General features: G+C 36.7%; 1 protein-coding gene across 1 annotated transcript; it reads left to right on the top strand.

Moving 5' to 3' along the window:
• Positions 1 to 2,824: 2,824 nt before the first annotated feature.
• Positions 2,825 to 21,086, top strand: LOC108321945 (imidazole glycerol phosphate synthase hisHF, chloroplastic). The gene is made up of 19 exons (XM_017553865.2): positions 2,825 to 3,119; positions 3,239 to 3,321; positions 3,411 to 3,505; positions 4,055 to 4,158; positions 6,163 to 6,332; positions 6,441 to 6,555; positions 7,132 to 7,187; positions 7,293 to 7,331; positions 7,441 to 7,539; positions 7,765 to 7,827; positions 7,900 to 7,962; positions 8,060 to 8,142; positions 8,276 to 8,384; positions 8,468 to 8,521; positions 9,129 to 9,216; positions 9,743 to 9,780; positions 15,480 to 15,585; positions 17,450 to 17,616; positions 20,846 to 21,086. The coding sequence occupies exons 1-19, from the start codon at positions 2,972 to 2,974 to the stop codon at positions 20,903 to 20,905; spliced, it is 1,740 nt and encodes a 579-aa protein (XP_017409354.1). The 5' UTR covers positions 2,825 to 2,971; the 3' UTR covers positions 20,906 to 21,086.
• Positions 21,087 to 24,971: the final 3,885 nt, after the last annotated feature.

The following is a 24,971-nucleotide window of genomic DNA, read 5'->3' as shown; positions in this document are numbered from 1 at the left end:
AGTTTTTTGGACCACTTCTTTGTCCAATAGTAGCACATGCAGTGTTAATTAAAGTAGGCTGAGACCACTTTTTGTACCACTTTTTCTTATTGAATGCAATGTTCACTTTTATTGTTCGCGGACCACTACAATGACTAGTACAATGATTTTTTATTGTTGATTTGTTATACATCACAGTCCACACACCTCTCTTTAACTTCAAATACTTGAAACACTTAAATTTGCTACCACTTTGTTCAAACGCAGTTGCAGTGTGAGTTAAAAATCACTCTTTCATTTCTGTATTTTCGGTTTGTTCATGGTAAGCCTTATAATTGTAGGTTATTTATGTGCATTGAAACTGTCATGGACAAATTTACTGCATAATTTCCCATACTAAGGTCTAATCTGGGTTCATGAAGTTTTTGTGCTATTTGAAAGCTGCTTCAACTTTAAACTGATGTTTAAAACTTACGATCACTGTGCATTTGGTCATATCTTGGCCTATTATTTACTTGATTTTTGAAGTTGATTTCTGAAGTTCAAAATAACTTTGAGATAAGAGGCCTATTCTGCAACAACTTTATCTGTGCATGAAAATCATTCTTCAACATCTTATATCTGTGCTTGTAGTGTCTTTCTCAGAAAAAGAAAATCATTCTTCATTAACTTAACATGTTAAGATAAAGAGAATTTGATATGTAATCAACCTCTGCATTTTCAATACCTTACTGCACAATTTTAAGGCTACTGTTTTCTTAAAAAGCTGTTGAATCTGTGTTACATGTAGTGTTAATTCTGGTTTGATGCATTCTTGGTACAGTGTGTTTGAGCTACTGTGACATCTGTTTTGGTGCATCCACAACCACAAAGCTACATCTACTAAGCTACCCTTATACCAAGTGAAAAGGGGTTGCAGTTGGAACACGAAGAAGCCTGTGTACCAGTTTCATGTTCTGCTATTCTAGCAGCTTCTACTAGTTTAGTTTTCTGCTATTCCAGCAGCTTCTACTAGTTTAGTTTTCTGCTATTCCAGCAGCTTCTACTAGTTTAGTTTTCTGCTATTCCAGCAGCTTAAAAATGCTGATTTAGATTTTCATTTGATAGCTTGCATATTTATTTCGTTTGATAGCATAGCCTCCTCTACCATTTACATTTTGCATCTTTATTGCATTGCTTAATTGCATCTTTACTGATACAGCACCAATTATATGTTTAAACTCATTCTATTTCAAATCACACCAATATTCTTCATACAAATGAACATAACACAAACATAATGCCATAACTCAACTTCAAAGTTCTGCTACATCACAACATTACGAATCTAATTACAATTTATCTTCAAAACAAACATAATACATAACATCACTGTCAATGCCCATGACAATACAAAGAAGACCAACATCATTTTGAAATTTTTCCTCTCCTCCTCTAATTTCCTCTTCAACTTATCCTTCTTCTTCCTTAGATCTAATACAACTTTTTCCATACAAACTTCAACTTCTTCACTCTTCCTTTGTAAGCTTCGTTCAATTTCATTATGTCCTTCATCAACCCATTCAAAGTAGTTACAACTTCCATTACTCTGCAAAAGAAATTACAAATCAGTAATACAAACTTCATCATAATAAGTAAATCATTTTTTCTCACTTACTGCCCAATTTCTACATCTATAAAATAGTCTCCCTCTGTTCTTCAATGTAGTTGCCTTCAACACCAACATTCTTTCCCCACAACCACACATTATTGAAGCTAAGTGAGAGGAGGATCCAGATGTTTGGGACATTCCTGAACCAATGCTCCTTCGCGTGCAACCAATTCCTCCACTGTCAGCTTTCATTTCCCTTCGAAAGTTAATCAAGAAAGAACCCTTTAGTCCTAACCCAAAACCTAATTCGAAAAATCCATCAATTTATTCACACTAAAGAGAAATATGAACTTACGTTACTAACTACACTAATGTTCAAGAACATCAAATCTAACCTTTTGTTCTTCAACCTCCTTTCCACCTTAAATGATGATCTCGTCTTCACTCTTCACCCTTCACAATACACTTTCAAGAAAACTTTACCAATCAACCTAATAAACCAATATTCTCACTTTGCATTAAAAAAATACCAACGTGGCAAGAGATAGGAAGCAGAGCTGTGAACACACGTGCACAAACGTTAGCCACATCAACTGGTTTTTAACGGTGTTAGTTTTGGAAGACCAAAAATTAAGGTTTCCTTAAGGAGGAAGACTAAAATGTACCTTACTTTGAAAGAGGGACTAAAAACAAATGCGCTTAATAATTGAGGAACTAAAAACATATTTAACCCTATTTATTAATAGGAACTCAACTATTAAGTTTTAAGGGTTTCCTGATCTTTTGTTTTCTGCACTACTCACTCTACAAATACAAGCGGAAACCCTTGAATTTAAAGTTACTTGGCATTCCAATCTAGTTCCAACAAATGTATTTTTTGAACTCAGATAGCAAAATTGCTTGACGTTGGATATTATAACTCATTAAAGTTTGATTCACATTATTATGTTGTTGGATAAAAAAATGAAAATAGATCCAATAGAAAAATATTGAAAAGAATAATTACTTCCAAGATAAACATGTTCCCATACCATCTAATAAATTCTTTGACGATATATCTTAAGTTAGTGGTTTAGGAAAAATAGAACATTTTTAGCTACTCTAAGCTTTTCAAGTAAGCCTAAAATAAAATAGCAAATATTAAAAACGAAAATGATAGTAAAAAGTTGCAACACAAAAAAAAAGTATATTATTTTGTTAAATACTTGTACCAATTATGAATATATTAGATTTTGTATCTAAAAAAGCATGATAATTTGTGTGAAATAGTTTGTCTCGTCACTGGAACATATTAAAGACTGAGACCAGCAAACGAAGCCGTCATCTTGATTGCTCAAAATACAACATTACACAGTGTCGCGCTTCTGAGTCTGCCTTGGAAGAAAATCAGCAACAACAACAATGGAGGCGCCGTCTTTTGCTTATTCTGCTTCCTCTTCCTCTCTCCTCTCTCTGCGCAAAACGCCACTCTCATCTCCGAGATTATCCTGTTTGGGCAATACCAAACACAGAAACTTCTCAGTTCGTGCCTCCTCTTCTGGGGATTCTGGTTTGTTCTCTCTGCTTTCGAAGACACCCTTTTGCAAAAATATTCTCCTTTTTGTTTTTTTCTTTTCTGGGTCTTTGTTCAGTTCCACAACAATCTCTCTGATTCTCTTGATTTTTCAGTTGTGACTTTGCTTGATTACGGTGCTGGCAATGTTCGGAGTGTCAGGAATGCAATCAGATTCCTCGGGTTTGAAATCAAAGATGTGAGCTTTTTGCATCATAACATAATGAGATTTTTTTAATTGTTTGTGAGTGAGAGGTTTTGAATCTTAAGTATTTTTTTTTTTACTAGGTACAAACCCCGCAAGATATTTTGAATGCAAGTCGGTTAGTTTTTCCTGGGGTTGGAGCATTTGCTGCCGCCATGGAGGTGTTAAGCAAAACTGGGTATTCATTTATTTTAATTTGTTTACCTTTTAAGTGTTTTTCTTTAGTGGTTTAGTAGTTGTAGTGCTATGCTTGTTGTGAAATATTTCTGCTGGGTTGTAGTGGTGGGGTATTAAAGGATATCACAGGACAATACTAGGGTTGATCTTTATTCCCTTTTTCTTAATTAAAATTTACAATGTGCACTGAAAAGGGGTTGAATCAAGACTGGTATTAATACACCATATTGGAGTTTAGGACTAATGTATACTGATAGAAGAGTGTTGGTTAAAATTTTGGGGATGTTAAGTTGGAAGGCATTTGTTTTTGTTGTTTTAGACTTTTGCTGTAATGATTACAATAAACACATTTTGTATGTCTGAGGTGCCTTTCTGAATTGCATAATGTCTTTAGTTTTGGTGAATTTTTCGGTTTGGATTTTAAACTAGGCATTGTCATGTATATATTTGAAGTTCTTGTGAAGCAATTTTTAATTTTGATCTTTGAATGATTGCCCTCGGAATTTTAGTTTGAGTCAAATGTTTTATTTTGATCATACTTATTTTTCAGAATGGACGAAGCATTATGTTCATATATTGAAAAAGATCGTCCATTTTTGGGGATTTGTCTAGGACTTCAGCTACTTTTTGAATCTAGTGAGGAGAATGGACCAGGTTAGTTGGAAGACATCTTTAGTTTTTATTTTACTCTTTAATTTTGAACACTTGTTTTAAGTTTAATATTATTATATTATTGTACTATAGCATAAATGGATGCCAAGGTTGCCATCCATGTAGATGTGAAATTAAATTAAGCAATATTAACCTTCATTTAAAGAAAAGAAATGCACAATTTTCATTTATTTGTTAGTCTACTGCTATTGAGAGGAGAATCTTTTGCATTCATATCTTATTTTTATTGTGTACTGGGTAATGTAATATATTCTCATAATTAACTCTGGTGGAAATAGTGTTTCAATGCATGATTTTTAGAGCTTATGAAGCCCTAGATGATGAGAACCAATGATTTTCATGTCTTATTTTTATTGTGTATCATCGACTAGAGATAAAGCCAATTTAGAGTCTATATTGTGAGGTTGAGTTAGGCTTAAAGTCCACTTCTTAACATGGTATCAGAGCCAGGTTTGAGTCTATCCTAGCGATATTTGTTGTTTGTTGGACATATTGTTTCATCCGCTATCGGACCACCCATTAATGTCTAGTTTCATGCTCGAGATGCATATACCTTGGCGTGAGGGGGTGTGTTGGAAGTCTCACGTCGACTAGAGATAAGGCCAATTTAGAGTATATAAGTGGATGCAAACCTCACCTTACAAGCCGGTTTTGTGGGATTGAGTTAGGCTTAAAGTCTATTTCTTAAAAGTGCATTGTGTACTGCAAGAATTTCTTATAATTAACACTGGTTGTAATAGTCTTCAAGTATGTGATTTTTTTAGCAGATAAGTTTGTGAGAAGAGATGCTTGAGATGTGAATAGAAGCTACATAAACAATGTCTTTTTTCTTGGTTAAAATAAGAGTGAGGAAAAGTTCATGGAAAGTAAGTTTAGTAAGACAAAAGTTAGTTTGGTTTGGAGGTTGAATTATAATAGACAACTACATGGTCTATGATGCTCTATGGTGATTCAGTAGTAAAAGTTGGGCAATGAAGTGCCAGCAGTGCAGGAGCTAAAATAGTCTTTAATTGACACCCTTATGAATTCAATAGTCAGTCAGTCTGATTAAAATGGGCAGAAGAAGACCAAAGACAACTTTAGGAAGTATACAAGTGAGTTCAAACCTTATTTTACTAGTTGGTTTTTGTGAAATTGAGTTATACTTAATGTTTAACCTAATATAGTATCAAAACTTATCCTAGTGAGGTTTGTTGGACATATTGTACTACTCACTATGAGATTGTTATCAAACCATCCACACAAGTATTTAGTCCTACGCTGTAGATGTCAAATGATAAGGGGGTGTGTTGAAGATCCATGTCAGTTAAAGATAAGTAAATTATAGCATTACAACTTTATGCAAACATCACCTTACAAATTGTGTTGTTGAGTTAGTCTTAAAATCCATTGCATAAGAGTTCCAATCAAATTTTGTTTTTTGATGGAGTCTAATACTTTTGATTAATACGTTTTGCTAACCCCATTTAGTGGGGGGGGGGGGGGGTAATGCTTTTGTTTGGCTGTATTGTCGTAGTTCATTTTCTTAAGCGTGTGATTGGGAGTGAAGCTTTGGATGGAAGGGGAAGTGAGGACATTAAGTTCTTTAGTGTTTGATTTATATTATTCTTCTGCAAGTGGTATTTTTATTTAGTAGCATATTGAAATATTAACTCAGTGTATAAATACAGCCATAAAGTTATTTTGCTATGAACTTGCAAGGGCAGTGTACATCATCCTCAGATATTTTTGTTTAGTCATGAATGTTGATTTCATAACATGGATAACTGGGTAACAAAGAATCAATCTAGACTCGACAGTTCAGTGAATTGAGTCATTTGTTTGAATCTGTAGCCGTAGTAATTTTTAGCAAGCTTTTGTGACATTTAGAGACAATGGTCTCTGATTTAACTGAAAGCTTACTTTCCTGTGCACTACAAGACCAATCTACCTTTTTATTCACGCTTTCATTGAAGTATTGAACGGACAAATGCGCTTCTGAATCAGTAAAAGGTCTTGGCTTGATACCTGGAACTGTTGGGCGATTTGACTCATCAAATGGTTTTAGAGTACCACATATTGGCTGGAATGCTTTACAAATCACGAAGGACTCAGGAATTTTGGATGATGTTGGAAATCACCATGTCTATTTTGTGCACTCTTATCGTGCCATGCCTGTATGTTTCCACTTTTCTTTAAAAATCTCCTGGTTTCTTTGGCTGTCATTTTCTTACTCCGTATTTTCATGAAAGTGTTTAAGTAATGTGTTTTTTTATTTTTATTAGTCAGATGACAACAGTGAGTGGATATCCTCCACATGTGACTATGGTGACAAATTTATAGCATCTATTAGAAGAGGAAATGTTCATGCAGTTCAATTCCACCCAGAGAAGAGTGGAGGCAAGTTTTATCTTCCTTTCCAATCCTTTATTTCTCTCTCTAATATAGAGAGCCCTAAATCATGGAGGCTGTCATCTTTGTTGAAATTTATATTCTTCGTTAGCTTGTAACTCTGGTCATGCAAAGAATTGACATCTCTGAATCAACGTTATTTTGAAATATGATGTAACGAACTTAGTTGCCACTTTACAACCTTGTTCCCTTAGAGGAAGAATTGAAGGATGAACTTAGTTTCCAATTGATTAACAAAAAAAGTTGAAAAGAAAAGACTGAAAAGGAAATAGGAAAGTACTTTTTTTCTGAAGGTAGAAATCAGAAACTAATTAATTCTGTTCAGATTGAAAATTGACTTTCTGTTTTTTTATAGGATTTGCATTTTGAATCTTTAGTGGATTTTGGTAGAATACTTTTGTGAAATCTGAATTGCTCCAAATTTTACTCTTCTTTTGGGGGAATACGGTGACTCTTTTGTGATATATTTGTTTTTATAGGTAAAACAACATGCTATGCTTTCTTTCTTTTTCCCATTCTTGGGCTATCATATTCCTGCTCTGATTCCTGAAATATTATTCTCAGATGTTGGTCTCTCAATTTTGAGAAGATTCTTGAATCCGAAGTCAAACATGACAAAGGTGGCCTTGATACCATTCTGTGCACTTCTTCTGTTTCGTAACTGTTATAATAATTTTGTTTTGACACATGGTAACTAACCATTTGTAATGTTCATTTGAAGACAGAAGCCTGGGGAAGTCAAAGCTTCAAAACTTGCAAAAAGGGTAATAGTCCTGGAAACTGTCATGTTTTAAATTAATTAATATGTATTTTTTGGCTGCCTCCTGGGTGCATTTATTCTGTTGTTTTCCTTACAAAACATTGTTTATTAAGGTGATTGCTTGTCTTGATGTGAGAGCAAACGATAAAGGGGACCTTGTTGTAACCAAAGGAGATCAGTATGATGTAAGAGAACATACAAATGAGAACGAGGTATCAGATATAATACTTATTTTTTGGTTTTACGAGTTTGCATAAAATTCAAATAGAGGATATGCCAAGACAATGGACATCTATATGATACATACTTCTCATAGGTGTAGTTTATTATTGAATAAGAACCATCTAAACTTTAGTTTTTTGCTATTGCCTTGTTGATATTTAGTATTAAAGGATAAACCTGTATGTATTATCTTATGAAGCTATTTTAATTGTTAGGTAAGGAATCTTGGCAAGCCAGTTGATCTTGCTGGACAGTACTATAAAGATGGAGCTGATGAGGTATGCTTTTAATAATTTTGTTCTATTTTATGAAACAGGTTCTTTCCTATTAAACTTAAAGATTGGGTGCAGGTCAGCTTTCTAAACATTACAGGATTTCGGGACTTCCCTCTTGGTGATTTACCTATGCTTCAGGTTTGTAAAATCTACCAAAATGGAAGTTTTTTTAGTTGGTGCTAGACTATATTTTATCCACTATCCACTGTGGTTTCATGCTCCCTATGTTTCATAGGTATTACGATACACATCAGAAAATGTTTTTGTACCTTTAACTGTCGGTGGAGGAATTAGAGATTTCACAGATTCAACCGGAAGGTATTATTACTGATCTATATTGACTTTCTTGCAACATTGTTTTTTTCAATTAAAATTATCCAGTCGGATAGTTTTATCATTGTTTTCACTCAGAACTTTCAAGACTTTTTCATTTGGTTAATTATATTATTAGGTACTATTCTAGTTTGGAAGTTGCTTCAGAATACTTTAGGTCTGGGGCTGATAAGATTTCCATTGGAAGTGATGCAGTTTATGCTGCAGAAGAATATTTAAGAACCGGAGTATAGAACTCAACCCATGTTTGCGTCTATTAATATGCACCGATATGTGTCATTTCTGATGTTTCTATGGTTGTCACATTTAGGTAAAAACTGGAAAGACCAGCTTGGAGCAGATAGCAAGAGTTTATGGGAATCAGGTTAGTCAACAGCTGATTTCATGGTCCGCTCCTTGTTCCTCTGCATGTTCCTGTGTGTACTTGAGAATCCCTGAACATACATATAACTATAGGCCTCTTTTTACCCCATTTTATAGCAGAATTTTTCTGAATGCTTATCATGTTTTTCAATGTAATGTATTAAATTGCTGATCAAATTTTATAACGAATAGTAGCGGTGTTTATATTAATAATGATAAATTATTCACGGAGGAGATATTTAACTAATCTGGCTTTTACATCTAGTTTCTCCTAATTATAATGGTAATGTAATACATTGAGTATAATATACATGATCACAATATGCCTAGTGAGTTCTATTCTGTTGTTTAGATGTTCAGAATAATTTTATTTTGAACCTGTCTTTAGAATATGATAAATTACTAAAGTTTAGGAAAACATGTTCTAACTTGTAAGATAGGAAATAGTAAATTTTAAATATTTTATGCTACATGTCTTCATGTAAAATGAGCAGTAATAATGTATTTGATGCGACTAGGTGACCAACTATCTTGGGCATAATCACATCACAAATAACTAGAAGTATTGTACTCAATTGTCTATATTCCTATTAATTTTCAATTTGCAGGCAGTGGTTGTTAGTATTGATCCCCGTAGAGTGTATGTAAAGGATCCTAATGATGTGCTATTGAAGACCGTAAGGGTTTCAAATCTAGGTGAAGACCTTGCTGCTTTCTTTTCCTTTATTTTATATAGTATTGCTCTGAATTATCTAAATGCTTATTCTAATATCTATGTGGGACATTTTTTCTGTGGTCAAATATGCAAGAGACAGATCTGATTTCTTTTAAGGTGGTCCTAAAATTATCCCTAGTGATTGTTTGATTTTGAAGTAGAGACTTGTTATATTTGTACTCTGTTGTCCCCTCCTCCTCACCCTTTTTTCTTTGATGTAACTATTATTTGTATCACTTAAAAATAACATGGATATGTTATTAGACTCTGTTGTGAGTTTCCACAGCTTGATTTTAACAAATTGAGCTCTGTACAGTATTTATTAGGGTATTGGGGGTTGGGGAGGAATTTGCTCAAGACTGCAGTAGGGTATCTAGTTTCTATTTCTGATTTAGTTAAAATAAACAAGTTGAGAGAGATTTTTGGATTTAAAACAGATAATATGCACTTTTATGTGAAATACATTAAATTTTAAAGTATTCTGAAACCATTTTATGTTGGTTTCAGGTCCAAATGGAGAAGAGTATGCATGGTATCAATGTACAGTAAGTTTATTTTCTATCTTTGCTTAATTTTTTGTATCATGTCCACTTAGCTAGATCTCTTAGCCTTTAAGTTTTCTTTTCATTAAGCATTCTAAAACAAATAGTGGATTTGATAGGTTTCTGGTAAAGAAACCTATTCAAGAACCTCTAGAAACAACACTTAGGCGCCAAGAAACCAGCAAAAGTAAACAGAACTGTATATTATTCACAAGGTCAAGTCTGTACACTCACAAAGGCAAGGGCTTAACCCCTTTCACAGGCTTAATCCTGTCAACTAACAAACTACCAAAAGTCCCCAAACAACTAACCCCTCTACTATTTATACAACAGCTATTCCCGCCCTACCCAACTGTAATAAGCAGTTGGGTTGCTCAACTAACTCATTCTCTTCCTTCTCTCATAAACTCTCCAACTCTTCTCATTCCTAACATTGCCCTCTGCCTGAAGTTCAACATTGTCCCCAAGGTTGAAATCGGGGTACTGTTCTTTGATAGCCACTTCATCTTCCCACGTTGCTCCTTCCTGTCCGCCATCGTGCCATTCAATTAACAACTGTGACACATCCTCCTCCCCTCTTTGCGTGACTCATCTCCCTCGAACACTGATGGGCCAAAAAGAGGGTCCATCGGCCTGCAAGTCTGGAGGCAACTCCTTCTCCACTCGCTGCTCCCCTACTGCTTTTTTTAATTGGGACACATGGAATACAGGGTGTATGTGTGTTGTCTCTGGTAACTGGAGTTTATAGGCTACTGCTCCCACTCTCTGGATCACCTGAAATGGACCAAAAAATCTGGCTGCTAATTTCGGGTGAAGTCTGGTTGGCATGGAAGATTGTCGATGGGGTCTGATCTTCAAGTATACCCAATCCCCCACTTCAACATTTGAAGGTCTCCTCCTCTTGTTGGCCTGTTTTACCATCAGCTCTTGTGCCCTTTCCAAGTGGAACTTCATCTGCTTTAAAGCTTCATCCCGTGTCTGCAATTCCTGATTCACTGCCTCCACCAATGATTCTCCCGGTATAAATCGTTGCAGGGATGGAGGTGGCCGTCCATAGACCGTTTCAAACGGTGTACACCGGATTGCTCCCTGATAACTGGTATTATACCAGTACTCAGCCCATGGTAAGACTGTCATCCATCCTTTCGGTTGTTCGGAACAGAAGCATCTAAGGTATCCCTCCAAAACACGGTTCAGAACCTCCGTTTGGCCGTCGGTCTCAGGGTGATAAGCGGTACTCATCTTCAATTGTGTACCCTGCCCTTTAAACAGCTCCTGCCAAAAAATGCTGAGAAAGAGGGGGTCCCGATCACTCACTATTGATTTCGGAATGCCATGCAGCCTAACTATTTCCTTGATGAATAACTCCGCTACCATTCTAGCTGAATAAGGATGCTTGAGTGGTACAAGATGATCGTATTTACTTAAGCGATCTACTACCACTAGTATAGCATCAAATCCCTGAGATTTTGGAAGCCTCACTATAAAGTCCATGCTTAACTCTTCCCAAATGGCATTCGGAATTGGCAATGGTTGCAGTAGTCCTTGAGGAGAAGAAGACAAGTACTTGTGCTGCTGACACACCAAGCATCCCGCCACATACTTAGTTACCCTCTTCTTCATATCAATCCAATATAAGGATTGAGCCAACCTCCGATATGTCCTGTAAACACCCGAATGCCCCCCGTCTGCGTAACATGGAACTCTGCCAACAACCTGGGAATCCATGTGGAATTGGCTGACAAAACTAACCTTCCTTTATAGTGTAACTTGTCCTGCTCAATGGTATAAGCTGGATGGGTATTTGGATCCCTCCTAAGATCCTCCATCACCTTCTTCAACCTATCATCTTCCTCCACCTCTCTCAAGATCTCGCCAAAGTCCTGCCAATATGGCCTGACCATCACTCCCAATTCTGTTACCTCCTCCTTGTCTCCCTCCTCCCTCCTTGATAGGGCATCTGCCGCTCGGTTGGTAGCCCCTGCTTTGTATACTATCTCAAAATCATATCCCAACAATTTAGCAATCCAATTCTGTTGGTTTTGAGTAGTTATACGCTGCTCTAACAAGTGGCGAAGGCTTCTTTGGTCAGTATGCACCACAAATCTTTGCTCCAGCAGGTAAGGCCTCAATGTTGTATGGCCAATACCAAGGCCATCAGTTCCTTCTCATAAATTGATTTGCTCAACGTCCCTGCTGATAGCGCCTTACTAAAATAGGCAATGGGTCTTCTCCCTTGAGTCAAAACTGCCCCCACGCCCATACTCGAGGCATCACACTCTATATGAAAGGGTTGTTGGAAATCTGGTAAGGATAACACCGGGGTTGTCGTGATAGCCCTCTTCAGCTGTTGCATGGCTTCTTCAGCCCTTTCATTCCATACGAATTCCCCTTTCTTCAGTAACTCCGTCAGGGGCTTGGCAATCTTCCCATAGTCTTTAACAAACCTCCTGTAATAACCAGTCAAACCCAAAAACCCCCTCACTCCTTTTACCGTTTTCGGCCTGCTCCATTCAGTCACAGCTCTCACCTTCTCAGGATCCATCTATACCCCCTTGCTTGATATAGCATGACCCAAGTATTTAATCTGCGTTCGCCCGAATTCACACTTCCTTCGGTTTGCTACCCAACTGTTCTGCTCTAGAGTATCCAACACAGTAACATGTTCAAGGTGCTCTCCCCATGTAGTGCTGTAAACCAATATATCATCGAAGAACACCAAAACGTATTTCCTTAGATAAGGCTGAAAAAGGTTGTTCATGGCATTTTGGAACGTAGCTGGAGCGTTTGTAAGGCCGAAGGGCATTACCATAAATTCATAATGCCCTTGGTGCGTCCTAAAAGCTGTCTTCTCAACATCTTGCTCTCCCATACGGATTTGATGATAACCCGCTTTCAAATCAATCTTCGAAAAGTAGCAAGCCCCCCTCAACTCATCCAATAGCTCCTCAATCATCGGTATTGGGAATTTATTAGGCACCGTGGCACGATTCAACGCCCTGTAATCGACACAAAACCTCCAACTACCGTCTTTCTTCTTCACTAAGATGACCGGACTCGAATAGGGACTGTGGCTGGGTCTAATCACCCCTGTTTTGAGCATTTCCTTTACTTGCTGCTCGATCTCCCCCTTCATCACATGGGGGTACCTATAAGGCCTAACATTTACAGGATCCATGCCCTCCTTGAGAGGTATGTGATGCACCATGCCACGATCAGGAGGTAGCCCCACTGGATCCGCAAATACCCCTTTGTACTGGCTCAACAAAAACTCCATCTCCTTTCCTTGACTTTCTGTTAAACTCTGATAGTTTTCACCTCCTTCTTTTGAATCTAAGTACCCAAACTCCCAGACCAACAACCAAATCTCTACCTCGGCCATTTTTAGTAAAGCACCCGGTTCCACCAACTTCCTTTCTAAAGTTGGATCCCCCTGAATCCTTACCTTTCTCCCTAGCTGTTGATACGCCATGGTCAGTTTGCTCCAGTCCAAGGTCACTTCTCCTAATTTCTCCAACCACTCCACTCCTAATATTACGTCCACTCCTCCTAGCTCAAACAAGTGGAACCTCTCCACCACTTCCACTTCGCCCAACACAATTGTCACCTTCTCACAACAGCCCCTTGTCTTCTTTTGATAACCGTCTCCCAAGCTGACCCTGTAAGGCGGGGTTTCCACCACTGTCATTCCCATTTCCTCCACTAACTCCTGGCGTATGAAGTTGTGACTAGCTCCACTGTCAATGAGAACCAACACTTCTCGACCCCCTATGCTTCCTCTTAATTTCATTGTTTTAGGAGATGTCAATCCCCCTGCTGAAAAAGTGGATAACTCCATCTGGGACTAGTCCATCTCATCCATAGCTTCACTTCCATCTTCCTCCTCTTCCTTTGCCAGAATTAACATCCTCAATCCTCTTTCTGGACATCTATGCCCTGGGCTAAAAGGTCCCCCACACTGGAAGCACCTTCCCTCTTCCCTTCTTTTTATGAATTCCGAATAGGGTAAATTTCGGACACTTCTTCCTCTTCCCTCTACATTAGGCCTGGCCACCCCACTCCCCTGGTTCGTCTCCCGCCTGACCGATCCCACACTCTCGGCGGTCCCCCCTCGTCCCGGTACTTCGCGACTGAATTCGCTTCTTGTGGCTACCCTCGTTGTTCCTCCCCACACATTCGTTCTCTTGGCCGATTGTCCCCCACTGACCTTCGATTGGGAACACAACTTTTGTACGTCCCGGGCGATACGCATAGCCGTCATTAAATCTTGCGGGTCATGGGGCCTCACAAAATCGCTTATCTCTTCTTGCAGCCTCGCCATAAAGTATCCCAAGAGCTGTTCCTCTTGAATCCCAGTCGTCTGCCCCACCAACACTTCGAAATCCCTAACATACTCGCTCACTGCCCCTACTTGTTTAATGGTGGCCAATCTCTCATAGACGGACCCTCGTCCACCTTCTCCAAATCTGATCACCAACGCTCTCTTCAATCCTTCCCACGATCTGTTCCGTGTTTTTTCTCTCCAGAAGCGAAACCAGTACGCTGCATATCCTTCCATACTGATGAACGCCAACTGTACTTTCTCGTCCTCGGCCACCTTCTGCACCTCAAAGAATTTCTCAGCTCTACTTATCCAGATCAATGGGTCGCCCCCTTCAAACCCCGGTAATTCTTCCCTTCTTCGCTCTCTCTCTCCTTCGATTCCGCCACCGTTGTCGTTCACGGACGACTCACTGGCTCTTTGGCAATTTCCATTTGGATCGCGGTTGCGGTCCCCCATCATTTTCAGGATCGCCTGGATATCCTGCCTCATCGCCTCGTAATTTTGTCTCAAGGCCCCCGTATCTGCCTTCGTCTCTGCCACGGCGATCTCCACCGCCTCTAACTGATCTTCAACCGCCACTACTCTTCCCTCCATCCCGCGCAACGCCACTCCTCCAATTGGGATCCGGCAGGTCGGACCAATTGATAGGTTTCTGGTAAAGAAACCTGTTCAAGAACCTCTAGAAACAACACTTAGGCGCCAAGAAACCAGCAAAAGTAAACAGAACTGTATATTATTCACAAGGTCAAGTTTGTACACTCACAAAGGCAAGGGCTTAACCCCTTTCACAGGCTTAATCCTGTCAACTAACAAACTACCAAAAGTCCCCAAACAACTAACCCCTCTACTATTTATACAACGGCTATTCTCGCCCTACCCAACTGTAATAAGCAGTTGGGTTGCTCAACTAACTCATTCTCTTCCTTCTCTCATAAACTCTCCAACTCTTCTCATTCCTAACAGGATTACACTAGAGTTACAACTTTAAGAGAGGCTAAAAAGAAGAGGCATACCTAAATTACAGATTTGGTAGATTGATTATGGGTATAGGCATAAGTAACGAGACCCTGCACTCATGACTGTTACAATTATCTAGAGTTCTGAAGTCTGTCTTAGTCAAAGTCATTGGTATATAAGATGCTCTCTACTTGTATTGTATGTAATTAGTGATGTTGGTTACATTCACAATATTTTTATAGAGGGGGAATACAACAATCACTTTCCATAGATCCATATATTTTTTAGTCAGTGGTTGTCATGAGATTTATATTCACGGATGAAGCTCTTGGAATTTCTTAGAAAGAATGGAATATAGCTATTTGACTATTTACTACTGTCTGAAGCATTTTCTAATCTCAATACTTATGTTTATTGTCAGGTTAATGGAGGGAGAGAAGGCCGACCAATTGGTGCCTATGAACTAGCAAAAGCAGTTGAAGAGCTTGGCGCTGGAGAAATACTACTTAATTGCATCGATTGTGATGGTAAATATAGTTTTGCATCCTTCTTCAACAATATTTCACTATACTTTTTCGTTTTGAATTGCATTCTATTTTTCTTCTTCAACTACAGTTTATTTTTTCTTCGAACATTTTATCTTTAACCAAGCCAAATGATGTTATGTAATTCATGAAATTGACCTCATTTAGTGGGATAACACTTTTGTTGTTTGTTTGAGAAGTTTTTTTTTTTTTTTTTCAAATTAGTATGGAAATTGCTCATACCTTTAAATAAGATATATGCCCTTTATGTTAGGCAACTCTCGATTGACCTGTGTTATAGCGATCGGCTTCGGATTGTGTCCACTAACCGCTCGTTCGTCCCCAAGACGACTGGTCTTCTATGGTCTCGGACCGCTCGGCAACTCTCGATCGGCCTGTGTTATAGCGATCGGCCTCGGACTGCTCGGCTAATCCCGATCGGTCTGGTCTACAGTACTCGTTCCGCTCGGTAACCGCTCCTCGTGTTCGTCCCCCAGATGACTTGTCTTCTATCCCGCTACCTTTTCTTACCTTTTCGCCTCCCTGTACATACTCTTCCACCGTCCCCGTCTGTTTCGATGCCGCCAAACGCTCAACAATGGTTCCAAACCTTATCACCAGGGCTTCCTTCAAGCCATCCCAGGAACGATTCTTGGCTTTCTCCTTCCATGCTCTGAACCAGTAGCCAGCGCTCCCCTCCATACTGATATTGGCTAGGCGCACCTTTTCCTCCTCCAATACCCTTCGTAACTCGAACAATTTCTCTGCGTGATTGATTCAGTTCAGTGGATCGATCCCCTCGAAGACGGGTAGCGCCACCCGTTTCCGCCAGCTGTTTTGCCCCTCAGTATGTTCGCCTTCCCTTCCTCCTTCGTCTTTCCGCCTCACCCTCTGATTCTCGTTGACGGGCGCTTGGCCCCCATCTGCGTGTCCGTCCTAGTTCTTGTTTCGTCCACCCAGCCTTTGCATGATTTCTTGTAAGTCTTGACGCATCACGGCCGTTTCTTGCCGTATTTCTTCCATATTTCTTCTGTATTCTGCCATGCTCCTTTCGCTGGTCCTCCTCTCCCAGGTATTGTCTCTTCCTTCCATCACGATTATCCTCCCTTTGATTCTATTCTCCCAAGCGGTAGCTTGCCCACTGTCTTGCTCCGCCTTTAATTGGATCCGGCAGTTTCTTGATTACTTCTTGATCCTTCACCCTTACTCTGATCCGACAGGTCGGACCAATTGTCAGGTTTCCGATTGAGAAACCTAACTTTCTCACAATATCCAAACACCCAACAGCACAGAAACAAGAAAGAACAAAGGAATAGTATGAATTTCACTGTGAATGTATTTACTGTAACGTATAACGAAATACAGAAACGGGAGCCTAATTCCCCTCAACAAGGTCCAAGACCTGTTTACACAAAAGTATTTGGCTAGCTGCCTTCTAACAATGAATAAAACTCTATTTATATAAGCTCTCCCATCCCGCCTTTCCTAACTGCTCTCTCATTTTCCCGCCTTCTATCCTCTTGCCTTAGATCCTATCATTTACCTTGACCCTAAACTTGTTATGGGGATTAATTATTGGTATAGCTATGGCCTCTATTCAGTCTTAATGCTGTTCTGAGTGAGTTTCTATTTTTATTTTCTTATATGAAAGAGATAGGGGTGTCTTGTTGCATTCATTAGATATTTATTTTTCTTTATGTCTAAATTTTCTTATTTTTGTATCTCTTATTCTCCTACTATTTGTACTTTCCATTCTTTTCCTATAATAAACGATTTTCTATTGCGAAAAGTAGAAGAGTTTGGATGTAATCTGACTATATACTTAACAAATTGTTACTTTTATTCTAATTTTCTGTAATGTTTTCAGGTCAAGGGAAAGGATTTGATGTAGATTTAATTAAGTTGATATCAGACGCTGTAAGTATCCCTGTGATTGCAAGTAGTGGTGCTGGCGCTCCTGCACACTTTTCTGAGGTGTTCAATAAAACAAATGCATCAGCAGCACTTGCTGCTGGCATTTTTCATAGGAAAGAGGTATTACTTCTGTTTCATTATTTTCTTAGAGCTGATTGGAATGATTTTGATTAACTGTGTTCTATGATGTGTGCTTGGATAAGTTCTGAAAAATAAAAACTTTCATGATATAATTTTTTTAACTCTATCTTAAAAAGAAAAATACCACAACTAAAAAGGGCTTTTTTGGTTTGAGAAAACCTTGTTACCTTGTCTCGTTGATCTCTAAGTTTGTATGAAAACAGTAAAATCAACTTTGTTATTTTGTGTTTTCACTATATTCTATACAAAATTTTCAAAACAAAGCAGTGAATAAGGTGACATTTCAAAAAAGGAAAACAAATTGTTTTCTCATACCAAACCGATATTTTCGAAGTAATCAATTCTAAGTTTACAATGTTGTTAGCTAGCCAACCTGTCAGTCCGGCCAAAAAGGCAGTTCGAGACAACATTTTCAATCTAAGAGTCCAAACAAACCCAGTCCTCCAAGCTTGGCAAGTTAGCCGGTCAGTTAGGCCAGCCTAGTAGCCCCATTTTATTAAAAAAATTTGAATTCATGCCGCAACACTTAATATTGACACAACCCAATAGTCAGACTAAGGTCTGATACAGCTCGACCAAAGTTTGATATAGCTTAAACAAAATATAAAATAGCTCGAAAGCCCGACATCAACCTGTTTTATGTAAAAAAATAAAAAATTTCTATCTGTTACGATATGGGGTGGCATGGTATAATGGGTAATGGATTTAGGATAGAAGTAAAGAGCGGAAAAGTTTGTTAGGCTGTTAGGGGGAGAAAGAGAGTATAAATAAGCCTTTTGGTAATTCTGTGAGGGGGGAGTCATTTTCTTACTACAGACAGGTCTTGACCCTTGTGAGGGGGATTAGGCCTCCGTTAGGACTAAGAGGGGGATTAGGCCTCCATTAGGGCTAAGAGGGGGATTAGGCCTCCGTTAGGGCTAAGAGGGGGATTAGGCCTCCATTAGCGCTATTTGTGTACTTTCTTTGAATATCAGTACAGATACCCATTCTTTTTACAGTATTAATTCTTGTTTGTGTGTGTGATGGGTTGTCTTAGTTAGGTTTCCAACACAGGAACCTAACAAATTGGTCCGACCTGCTGGATCCAAATCGGAGGGAGAGCAAGATGGAAGGGAAGTTACATGCATTGGAGAACCAAATTGAAGGGAGGATGAGCGCGTTGGAGATGGCAGGAGAAGAATTGAAGGCAGACAATATGGGCATTCGCGAAGACTTGAAAGAGCTGACACGAGTGGTAGAGGGGTTGGCGCGAAATCTGGAACGGAATTCGGAAGGAAGTCAGGGGTCCAATAATAACAATCGGCGGAGGAGAAAAGAGAGTTCGGAGAGAAGAGAGAGCTCGGAGGAAGAATTGGAGGACGACCCAGGAGACGCACCACCTAATTGGGTGAAACAGGTAGAATTACCCACTTTCGTAGGGCTCGACCCGATGGGATGGATTGCTCGAGCGGAGAAATTCTTCGAGATTCAGAGGGTAGCGGAAGAGGAGAAGGTATGATTGGCGTATGTGAGCATGGAGGGGAGCGTTGGCTACTAGTTCAGAGCTTGGAAGGAGAAAGCCAAGAATCGTTCATGGGATGGTTTGAAGGAAGCCCTGGTGATAAGGTTTGGAACCATTGTTGAGCGGTTGATGGCATTGAGACAGACGGGGACGGTGGACGAGTATGTACAATACTTCAAGATATTGGCAGGTCGAACGAAGAGGGTGCCGGACGAGCAGCTGTTAGGATATTTTCTTGCGGGATTGAAAGAGGACATCCGGAATCAAGTCTGATAGCATGAACCGCAGGAATGGATGGTGGCGATGCGGATCGCAAGGGAAGTTGAGGAGTTCCAGAGAGTCGTCGAACGGTCTGAGGACAAGTGCTATAACCCAGGCCGAGCGAGTGTAGTCGAGCGGTCCGAGACCAATAGTTATAACCTAGGCCGATCAAGAGTAGCCGAGCAATGCGACTTCAATCAACCAGGCCGATTGGAAGCCGCCGAGAGTGTGGGGTCAACATGGAACACCCGGAATCTGCCTTACTCAGAGTTCCTGAAACGGAGAAAGGAGGGAAGGAGGTGTTTCAGGTGTTGGGGACCGTTCGGCCCAGGCCCCTATTGGCCAGAAAGGAGTCAGCGGATGGTTAGGTTGGCGGAGGATGAAGAGGAGGAGAGTGAAGGAGCTGAGACTGAATTAAACCTAGCTGGAGGCCCTATTAAGCCAAAAACGATGAAGCTGCACGGTCTGATAGGGGACCGAATGGTATTGACCATTATAGGACGAACGGTAGCAGAACGAAGAGGAGAAGTAACTCTAGACTGGGGAAAATTAAATATGGTGAGCGTCCTCTACCTTTCGATGCATCAGTACTCTGCCTTTTGGTGCAGAGGTCCTTGGCCGTTCGGTGAAACTGTCTCTTTCACTGTTCCGTCTATTACAATACCCTTCCCGTGATGAAGAATGGAAATCATTGGAGGAGAATTTGCCACCACACAAGCCTCCTTATTTGAATTGGAGGACATAGCCAGTAGGTTTCTTCTATATGGTAACACGATGATGAAGAGGAGCCATGAGTCAAGCCTCCCGTTGAGGACAAGGTTGTTCTGCAACAGGGTGTAATGTTAGGATATGGGGTGACAGGGTATAATGGGTAATGGATTTAGGATAGAACTAAAGAGCAGGAAAGTTTGTTAGGCTATCAGGGGGAGAAAGAGAGTATAAATAAGCCTTTTGGTAATTCTGTGCATTTTCTTAGTACAGACAGGTATTGAAGCTTGTGAGGGGGATTAGGCCTCTGTTAGGACTAAGAGGGGGATTAGGCCTCCATTAGCGCTATCTGTGTACTTTCTTTGAATATCAATACAGATATCCATTCTTTTTACAATATTAATTCTTGTTTATGTGTGTGATCGGGTTGTCTTAGTTAGGTTTCCAACACAGGAACCTAATACTATTTCCATGTGATATTAGACTTGATAGAAATGAAAAAACAGACAGGCCAGCTTAATAGCCCAACAATGTGCGGGTTTGGGCTGAGATGTAAAGCTCAACCTGTTTTCATTTGACAAGCGAATCTAATCCGACCATTTTGTATGAGCCAATATTGGGCCAAACTTAAACGGGTTGGGTTGGCCCGTTTTATTACACTAGTTGTTAGATAAGTTGGTTTTGATTGATGTAATGATGGTATTGAGGCAGTGAAATTGAGATCTCCATTAATTGCAGGTGCCTATTCAGACTGTAAAAGAGCATTTGTTGAAGGAAGGCATTGAAGTCCGAATCTAATCATATATGCATTTAGGGGTAAATTTTTTTAGATGCACTTCTTAATAAACAAACTTTGTATCTTATCACTTTCTGTATCTAAACTCTCCAAATCTCAACATTTTGGCTCATCAAAAAAATTTCAGTGAGACATTTGTAATATTTTACGAGAAATAGATTTACCATGTGCACCATTTTTTTCTGAACATTTGTTTTACAAGTTTGTTTCATTTCTCTGACTATAACAGATCACTGTCTCTTATTTAAAAGAAATAAAGTGGAAATAAGAAAGACAGAATTATATATATATACAAGAGTAAAGCTAATGTCAATTTTGTGTATAAACACAATTTATTATTTCCTCATAAGAGTATCTTCTTCAGCCAATTTCTAAAGAAGTAACATCATTGATGTTGCTTCACTTCAGCACTCATCTATTTTCAATGATTAATTTCTAAATTTATTTTATATATTTTTTCAGAGTTTTTATTCTATTTTTTGTACAAGTTGATTTTAATTTGTAAAGAAACTCCAATAATTTCTTAATCTTTATTTTGATTAATTACTCTGATTATTCTTTAAGGACAATTCTGAGTTATCCCACAGTAACTGGTTTCAATTTTTGAAGGAATGTACGAACTGGGATTAGTTACACATTTCAAACTCTAGTTGTTGTATACATATGATCACCATCACACATTATTTATCTTTCGTTATTAATTACATAAAATATAATAATACGTAAAATATCTTTCATTCATTAATAAATGAATATCTAGAAGAAATATTAAATAATAAAGGAAGACCCAATGTTAAAAGTTAATTAATATTTTATTAAATAACAGATGCAACTCCATTTTAATTTATTATTGAAAAGTTTATATTTGATAAGATTTTTTCTACGAATATATCGTGAAACTTACACAAGTTTTGTAAGAAACGTCGTAGCATTTCTTACTAAATATGAAAATTTGGACTCGAAACCAACGAAATAACAAGGTTGTGTAAATTAAAAACAATCATTATTACTTTCTTCTTATTAAAAAATATCATTTTAAAATGTATAATCATAATACTTTTTTGCGTAGTTCTCTAATAAGATTTGGAGTTTTATTTCCACGCATTAAAAAAGGTCATTACACAAATGAGTAAAGATAAACATTATAAATCTAGTTGGAAAATGACACAAAAAACAATTATAATATTTTCGTTTTGAAAAAGTAATTATATTAATTGAGTTTTTGTATTAAAAAGATGAGTTAATTTGAATTATATTTAAGTGGGTAGGTTGAAAGATTTTGTTGGTTATATCCTACAATTTCGGTGGTGAGTTATTGAATTGCAATTATATAAATGTTGATTCTGAATATTTATGATGGTTAGGTCATTTTGATGCCTTGGAATTATGGTTTTCATAAATATGGCTCCACATTAAACTTTTTCACGTTTTTCTGTTCAATCTTTCTCATCTGCTTCCAACAAATATTTTTTAAGATTCAATATTACCTTTCTTCTCATAACGTTATTTCCATGCTTTTAGGCTTTTTCAAAATGTGAAGAGAAATAGTTATAATTTGTATTTTAATTTAAAGTGTGGTGACTTTAAGTTAGAGAATTTTATTTTTGTTTTTTAGATTAGTGTTATTTGGAATTGAAACATATTTAAATTGCATTTTATCTCAGTTCCTAAATGATACAATAATCTTATCATTGAGTGTGATAGAAATATAATTTTATTGAGTCTAAAAATATGGAGTATTAAAAAAACAAAATTCTAAGATTATAAATTTAGAGTACTTAAAAACAAAAACTTGAGAGTATTTTGTATTAGAAAATAAACTCTTTTATTATTTTGTTAAATTTTATAGTATTTTAATAACCAAATATTTTTCTAGAATTAGTGTAAATTTATTTATATATTAGAATAGTTCAGTCTACAGGTAAATTATAATCTGATATATTAAACAACTTAGTCATTTTATTTCAAACTTTAAGACCCAATGATCCGACATATCCTATGTTATCAGATCATGACTTATAATCAAACTTTATCTTATCTATTTTATCATGAGAGTAAAATTACACTTAATTTGGTTTTGAAATTACTTCAACAAAAATTAACAAATACATCATTTGTTTTAGTAGAAGACATCTTGTTCATAATTTAATTAGGACATTTTTTTTTTAATTTTTGTATTTTTCATATTCAGCATGATTAAATATATTCGTATGCACAACAAACTATTACATTGGATATTTGTGTGTGTGTGTGTGTGTATATATATATATATATATATATATATATATATATATATATATATATATATATATATATATATATATATATATATATATATATATATATATATATATATATATATAAAAAGTGTTGACTATTAAAACATGATTTAATGGTTTATATTAATAATTTTATTTATATAATGAAAAATATTTTCATATTATCTATTAATATATAGTTGAAAGTTCAAGTACTTTTTTACTAATGGAATGACGAATAAACTGGCCAACAAAATAATTATCGATTTACAATTTTGTTCGATTTGAAACATTTTAAAATAGTTAAAATACCAACTCGAAAATATAATGCTACACAATGACTTTTTAGTCCTGCCCTATGAACATTAAAAACACTGTAATTTTAAAAAATATATATATTTTTTAAGACTTTATAATAAGTTATTCTCAGTGTATTTTAAAAGCACAACACAATAAAGAAACAGAAAAATTCAAGAGAAAATCTAAATTATTAGAACACAATCTATATGATAAAAAGATTTGAAGCACCATTTTTGTATTGTAAAATCCGCAAAAGATTGGACATAAATGTATTTTGGTATTAAAATTGAAATTTTATGTTGAAAGTTTAAGATGAAGACATATTAGAAAAATAAATGTTAAAAAGTAGATGTAACTTTATTTTTGTTTTCAAAAGTAGAGAAACATTATAACATTAAAGTCAAAGAAAACGGTCCATTCAGTTAGTTGCCTTTAATGACCACATTTACTCTTCCTCTATTTTCTTTTCTTCCCAAGTTTCTTGTCAAAATACCACAAGCAAAAGGAATCAATTTCATACTCTCGAGAAATTTTTTTCTAAATGCAATTTTCCATAAATTAAAATTAATTTCTATACACAAATTAAAAATTAATTTTAATTTCTCTGTTTACATTTTTACCTTCGAGAAATTTGTGAAGAAATCTAAATACACCCTTATTAAAAAGTTAAGAAATATATTGTTGGGTACTTATCTTTAAAAAATACACTCTCACAATTTAAATGGCTTGTATCTCAATAAGAAAAAAACTTGTGTATCTCATATGGCACTATCATTTACAATAGTTGTACATTTTTACTATTTATTCTTCTATTATTTATCTCTATTGTTATTTTTTTTTTAAATTACTTAGTATCAATTGAACACATATATGGAAATAATATTCGCAATGGATGAGCTAATAATTTACAAATATAATCATACGGTCTCGAAATTTCCAAAGAATGTAGCAAAAAACTTTCATGTTTTAACAACGATTGTGTTTTAAAATATTTTTCTATAAATATTTAAAAAAGGGGTAGTTAGACCCAGTAAATTAAAAAATAAGTATTTTACTAAAAGTTTACAAATTTTAATACGTCATAAGTGGTAACTAATAATGACTTTTCAAGTTATCATAACTCTTCGTAACTTTTTATAAAATTTTGAAATGTAAAATTATTATAATTCATGACGACTTCTTTATAAATATAAAAATCATTAAGAGTATGATGACTTTTAATTGAACAAAAGTCATCTTGATTCATGTCAACTTCAATCTAGCCTACAATCCAACTTTATTAAAAGAAATTTGAACTTACAACATTTTATGTTAATAGGATCAAGATTTGATACAATTCAATCAAAATATACACAACTGAAATCTTAATGAGTTAAAACAACTTTAGTTCAATTGAAAATTATACCACTCTTAACGATTTTCGTTTAACATATTTACAAAAAATATAAATCATAATGATTTCATATTTTTTAAAATTTTATAAATAAGTTGTTAGAACTCATGAACATTT

The sequence above is a fragment of the Vigna angularis genome, chromosome 6, assembly GCF_016808095.1.
Source record: "Vigna angularis cultivar LongXiaoDou No.4 chromosome 6, ASM1680809v1, whole genome shotgun sequence".
NCBI classification, from domain to species: Eukaryota; Viridiplantae; Streptophyta; class Magnoliopsida; order Fabales; family Fabaceae; genus Vigna; species Vigna angularis.
The sequence above is the reverse complement of the archived record's forward strand: the minus strand, read 5'-3'. Positions and strand labels throughout refer to the sequence as shown.